The sequence below is a fragment of the Dendrobium catenatum genome, unplaced genomic scaffold (assembly GCF_001605985.2).
Source record: "Dendrobium catenatum unplaced genomic scaffold, ASM160598v2 fragScaff_scaffold_1482, whole genome shotgun sequence".
In the NCBI taxonomy this organism is placed as follows: domain Eukaryota; kingdom Viridiplantae; phylum Streptophyta; class Magnoliopsida; order Asparagales; family Orchidaceae; genus Dendrobium; species Dendrobium catenatum.
The window spans coordinates 1,562,458-1,568,734 of NW_021319944.1; the positions used below are offsets into that span (position 1 = coordinate 1,562,458).

At 37.1% G+C, this 6,277-nt stretch overlaps 1 protein-coding gene across 1 annotated transcript; it reads right to left on the reverse strand.

The window, feature by feature from the left end:
* Positions 1-411: 411 nt before the first annotated feature.
* On the reverse strand, positions 412-5,878 carry LOC110111960 (palmitoyl-acyl carrier protein thioesterase, chloroplastic-like). The gene is made up of 7 exons (XM_020844030.2): positions 5,722-5,878; positions 4,606-5,178; positions 4,377-4,510; positions 3,020-3,133; positions 2,698-2,869; positions 2,522-2,590; positions 412-1,045 (listed from the first exon to the last, which is right to left on the reverse strand). Exons 2-7 carry the CDS (start codon positions 5,116-5,118, stop codon positions 782-784), a joined length of 1,266 nt encoding a protein of 421 aa, XP_020699689.1. The 5' UTR covers positions 5,119-5,178; positions 5,722-5,878; the 3' UTR covers positions 412-781.
* Positions 5,879-6,277: the final 399 nt, after the last annotated feature.

The window sequence follows — 6,277 nt, forward strand, 5'->3', positions numbered from 1 at the left end:
AGCTGTTTTTTCCCTGTTGAATTCCCAGGCTGGAAAGTTGTCATCTTCCCCAAGGAATTTTTATTCTGTACTGAGTCAGAACCGTCCAGATATCAATAAAAATGTATCACGATACTTTAAAAATATACCACGCTTGAACTGGAGAACCGTCCGGTATCCACACAAAATAATAGCTCCTTCCCCAGCCAGCAATAGACCAACCATCACATGCCATCAACACATCAAGGCTTTGTCTTCATTTGGGACAGATCCCTTACAACATCTTAAAGCAATTTTTTAATACAAAAATTAAAATTTTTGTGCTAAAAAATTATTTTAAAAAGCAATAAAAAAACGGTCCCAAAAGAAGGCAAAATCAAAACACCGTTGGTAAAAAAATTCGGCGTGCCACCAACATTAAGTTATAGCTAATAGTAAGACCATTAATGAACATGCTTTCTCAACGTAAAAATAGCAATTCTACATCGTCTTTCCTAGGCCTCCAACGCAGCAAGAGGAATACGCATAAACAATATAACAACGTTGTGATTAATTACATATGGCAAGCTTCAGGTATGAGGCCCCAAGTTATGAGATAATATAGAGAGACATAGAAGAATAATAATAAAGAAAGAACAAACAAAGAATGACCAATATGATACTACCCCCTCTCCATCTCTTAGTAGACAAATATCAGTTGAGGTTCGTTGTGTTTCCCTCAACAATTCCCAATTTTGCACTGATTGGACGTAGAGGGAATGGACATAGCAGCAGAATATGGGCTTCAGTTTGATTTGGTGCTTCAGGTGCTCGCAGTGGCGAGAGCTCCATGTTGCTGAAGCCCAGTTCGTTTTGGTCTCCATTTTGTACGTCCCCTAATGATCTCATCGCCGTTCTCAAGCTGTAAAAGGTGAACACATTCCATGGTGGTACCTTGCAATCCGTCGGAACACTCAGTTGAGACAGAGGTCAGAGACTGAAGCACACTGTCCCTTCTGCACTCTCTTCTGTATTCCAAAGTCATGCCAGCAAGCTCATGACTCTCCAGGATGGAAGTTGGGGCACTCTAAAAGTATTCAAAACAGATAGAACTCAGAGACTTGCAGACCTTTCATGATGACAAGAAATTATATAGAAAGGAAAGAAAAACTAAACAGTCAATTGTCAATATATAAAGAACTTCAAGACTAGTATGACACTCGCAGCCATGTAGATTAAGTACTCATTGTAATTAAATATCTGACAATTTGGAACCTTGTACTCTTGTGAGTGAAAAATTATTCTGTGCGGAGTTCAGACCTCCGCATAGACCCCAATGAAAATGCGTCACGTTCGGTACCGAGCTTAATACCGAGGCTCAATACCGCTCGGTATCTAAGCGTAAACCGGATGGTTCTCTCGGCTGATGTCTGCACAGAATAATCTCTCTGAGCAGACACTTAGTGCTATCCACCAATGGGACAAGAAAATAGTTATGAAAAAAATTTCTGTTGAGATAGATCATAGATGCATTCCATTATCAAAACTATTTTTAATTGATTATATTTGGATGCACATTTCTCAATAAAGATCCAGAACTACCTTTCATAACTTATATATGCATCATTTTTGCATAACTTTTCCTCAAAAAAGGAGCATCAGATCATTATTTAAATTCTAGATGTAATGCTAATTTTAGAACATCATCGTTAACTTTATCCAACTATTTAGAGTTCAATTTTATGAATCCTTATTTTCCCTTATTTCCTGTTAAGTGTTATAAAAGGTGTCAAATCTTAGTCTTCACAAATCCTTTCAAATAACATATGCTCATATAATCATAAGTTTACCTTCTTTCCTTTCTAATTTATTTATATTAATTTTATCTATCAATATAATGGGTGTATTTTTCTACTATATGTCCAAACCATCTAAATAAAATCTATTTTCAATTGCTTTATTTTTAATTAATGCTACTCCAACAACTACCCATATGAATTAGTAGTTCCTTAATTTATCCTTTATAATTTTTGCAAAATATCCACTTTAACATTGACATATCTTCGGCTCTCAACTTTGCAATCAGCTATTTTATCTGCCTGTCACTCATGATACAAGCATGTAAATAATCATTATGGAACATGTAACAGGTCAAATTATTTTGTGCGGAGTCCGGACGGAATGAACTGTTTGGATTATTGCGTATTTACTGAGTATTTGCTGAGTATTTGCAAATACTCAGTAAATACACAGTAAACCAGCAAATGCTCACAAAATACTCAACGAATACTCACAAAATACTCAGCAAATACTCACACCTGAGTATCAGCAAATCCTTAGTAAATACGCAGCAAATTCGGACAGTTCTCGCCATCCGGACTCCGCACATAATAATTTCTCCATTAACAGAATGGGGTAAATACACTTTTATTTGGTTCAACTGATTAAAGCACTGAAAACTTAGTAACTTTATGGTTAATTAATCATTACATCTGCAAGATAATCAGGTGTTTTAAAAAATGACATGAACGCTATGGAATATAAAAATAATGGATAAGAATACCTCAAGAATCCATCCAATATACTTGACGTTGTTCACATGTTGATTGACATCCAAGTCACCCCAGCGAGGCTGAAAATCCAGAAAAGAAAAGAGAAAATTTAAACCATTAACGCATGCATGAGATTGTTGAAACAGAAACTAACAGGACTAGCCATGACAAGGAATCTCAAACTTACAGTTAAGCTTTTTCGGACATGTTGTGCAGTGTTATGATCAAGCTTTGGAAGCTTTCTGCTATCCTCATCTACAACAGCTGCACGCTCTATGAAATAGGGCCCTATTTCTGACCTAACTTCATCTGGCATTTTAGCCAACTTTCTGGTGTTTTTATTCATCATCACCCAAACACTAGACAGAGAAAAAAATAAGATAAAATACAAACAAAATCATGAATTCTAATAATAATAACAATTGCAAACTACAATAATGGTAGGTAACTCTTCGGTGATTATATAAAGCCAAAACATATTAAAAGCGGGTGAGCGTTAAGGCTCTAACCTTGTAGCTTTTACTATACTTTCACCAGTTTGACAATCAATGACATGCCAATCACGCCGCATCCCATTTTTACCTGATGGACTAACCCAAGTATCTACTTGAACAACATCTCCCCTGCAAACAAATTGAAATGGAAAAAAATATCAAGACCAATGTAATTGACAATCAAAAACAAAAAAAGTGTGAATTTACTGCCAGAAGAACTTTTACAGTGAAATTAATGACCAGGTAACCATTGTTTAGTCGTTAAACAGAGCTCATATAGTGACAGTATTAACTTGAGAAATCATATATCAAGTTTGCATGTCAAAACAAACAAATTTACAGTAGACATGTATTGCACCACAAAACAACATGGTTAACTAAGATAGCATAATTTGATATTTAACTGCCACGCAATACTAGGAAATTATAGAATCAAGTATGCACTACATTGTTCCATTGAAAAGACAGGCAGTGAGCCAAGATGAACAAACAACATAAATCCCTAGAATAAAAAAATTTATAATTTTAAAAGAGTCTTATGTAATAGAACAATTCACTGTTCATATTTGAGCAAACCTCACAAAACAAAGTTTCAGGCAATAACCTGTAAGGCTGTAACCTATTCGTCAAACTGATAAGGCACAAGAAACCCAACCTGCCTGTTGTGTGGCTGAGTTGGGCTTTATAAGGAGAAATTATTCTGTGCGGAGAATGGATGCATAACACCGTCCGGAGACCAAACAGAATGTGCCACATTAGCAGTACCGAGCCGCGGTACCAAGCAAGGGGTGATATGACGCATTCTGGTCGGTCTCCGAACGGCGTTCAACATCCGCGCATAATAATTATCCCTTTATAAGGCACTAGAAACCCAGCACAACCTAAAATTTGAATATAAATTATAAACTTACTTGGTTGTCCCAACATAACCAAAAGGAAAAAAAGTTTGGTTTTGGTCAAAGAGTTCAACGAATTGTAAGATTGAACTTGGGCATGAATTTTCAAGAGGCTGACCATTTGAACTGGCCCATACTCAAAGCAACCGCCAAGTGTAGGTCGAGTATAAACTTACTTGCTATCCAGTGGTATAATGAATAGTTTACTAGGAAGTTTGGAAGATATGGGACTTGGTTGGAGATCTTATTGTGATTGTGGTGTCTATGCATAATTTAATTTTCTTCTTTCTTTTTTTTGCTGGAGAAGAAAAAATTGTTATGATGGATCATTTATTCCACAAAACTTTAATGAATGGATTTGTATTCGGGTGAAATTATATTAAGAAGAAATACTGGTTAAAGGAAGATATAATACATACAAAATATGCATTAGTTAGCTCTTGCAGAAGGACAAAAATCAAACAACAGGAACTCACCATGCAGGATATTTTTCTACAAAAACATGCATTTTAGCCACGACCCATATAAGATTTCTTTTACTCATTTCAGGTGTGGAACCAAAGCCATCATCCATAAGGCCTGCAATCCTTACATGATTAAGTGCCGTCTCCTGCAAAAAGAGGGAAAAAAAAAGTTCTTAAGCTCAAAAACACAAAAAAAATAAAACAATAATAATAATTATCACACAAATCCTTTTAATCTCACCTGTAAATGATTCATTAACGTCTCGATAGAAGCTGTGCGATCTGCTCCAATCTCATATGACCTAATGGAAAAATTCTGCCTGAAAGCAAGCCCATCCTGAACAAACTTTCCAAGACCAAATGCATCGGCGATCATGTCCGGCCTCCTTGGCTTCCAATCAATGAGGGTCCACTGCTTTTCTGCTGCCAAAAAGATGGTGGTGATGGCGGCAAGTAGCACGCTCAAATCGGGTAATTGATTATAAAATGTTCTTGGGACAGAAGAGGGGGCATCTTCGTCATGTTTCAGGGTTTCAGGTTTCCAGCAAACATTTGAGCCATTGATCTTAGGAACGGCCTGGGCATTGGCCTTAACCTGCATGGCACTGGAAGATGAAGCAGGTTTGGCAGCAGCAATTCTCCGTACATTCAATGACTCTGAACCTTCACCAATGGTCTTTGAATTCTTCAAAGACGCCGCAGAAGAAGAAGATGGAACAGGAAAGAAGGCGGAGGTAGCAATTGAAGCAACCATCGTGCTGATAGTTTAATTTCCCCCAAAATCAAGGAGAAAATACAATCGATCACAATCACCCTGCAGATAAAGGCAATTCAAAATGTCATGCTGCAAAAAATTCTCATATCCTACGTCTTCAACCAGATCCTATCAATATCTTGGGCAAAAAAAAATCCTTGCAACCCCTACATTAATATAAAGAATCTTCCTATAGCACAAACAGATCTAAAAAAAATCTCAATGTAAAAAAGATGGCGACCTCACCAAAAAACCTAAAAAGAAGAATATCACATGTCGGGTGCCATGATAGGATCAAAACTATATGCGATCATCTCCGCAAACAAATATTCAGGCAAAGGCAGCGCATTTAACAAGGAATCCACCGAAACGAAATTGAATATGCTAATATTAGACACAGCGGCGAAGATATAAGAAAATAGCAAAAGGGGCACAATAGAATTGGGAATGCGCTGTCGAAAATCAAAATTACTATTTTTTGAATTGAACAAACAAGGAAAATCAACAAATCCGTCAGTTTATTCTCTTGAATCCCGAATAACCCGATCCACCCATGAAACCAAGCACGAAGTTACAGAGATATAAATGTAGAAGCTTTCGCACCTTCAGTTCTCTTAGCTTAAGCTTTGTAATAACCGTATATCCACGGTTTCTTGATTCTTCCCAGCAACTCTATGAAGATCGAGATCCGAGACAGAGAAGGGGAAAGGGCGGAGGGGTACTCTGGATTAAGGAAAAGGGGTCAATGTGCAAGTTGGGTGTGGGATTTGCAATTTATATACAGCTCTTGCGTTTCGCTTCCACCGCAGCAACCTAAATATTGTCACGTGAGTCAGATAACCTCATCATTGAATCAAAAAAAAAATTTGGGACATTTACGTCATTTAAGTCAAATTCACACACACAACGCATACACATAGACTCGAATCCTGAACCTCTTAGTTGGAAGCCTAAGCTCTCAACCAATAGGCCAAGGAGAGTTGTGTATCAAAATTACATTGGAACGGTTTTTTATTTTTTTTGAATATTTGGATCATTTAAGACAAATTCATACACATAACGCATATACAAAGACTCGAACTCAAGGCCTCTTAGTTGTGAGCATAAGCTCTCAACCAACAGGCCAAGATGAGCTAAGTTTGGAGGGGCTATTTGGTTG

Coding starts and splice junctions, on each gene's coding strand:
- LOC110111960 (XM_020844030.2), bottom strand. CDS start 5,118: ATGGTTGCTTCAATTGCTACCTCCGCCTTCTTTCCTGTTCCATCTTCT. Junction 2,591..2,697: donor ATGTCCGAAAAAGCTTAACT/GTAAGTTTGAGA, acceptor CTGGATTTTCAG/CCTCGCTGGGGTGACTTGGA. Junction 1,046..2,521: donor ATATTGGATGGATTCTTGAG/GTATTCTTATCC, acceptor GAATACTTTTAG/AGTGCCCCAACTTCCATCCT.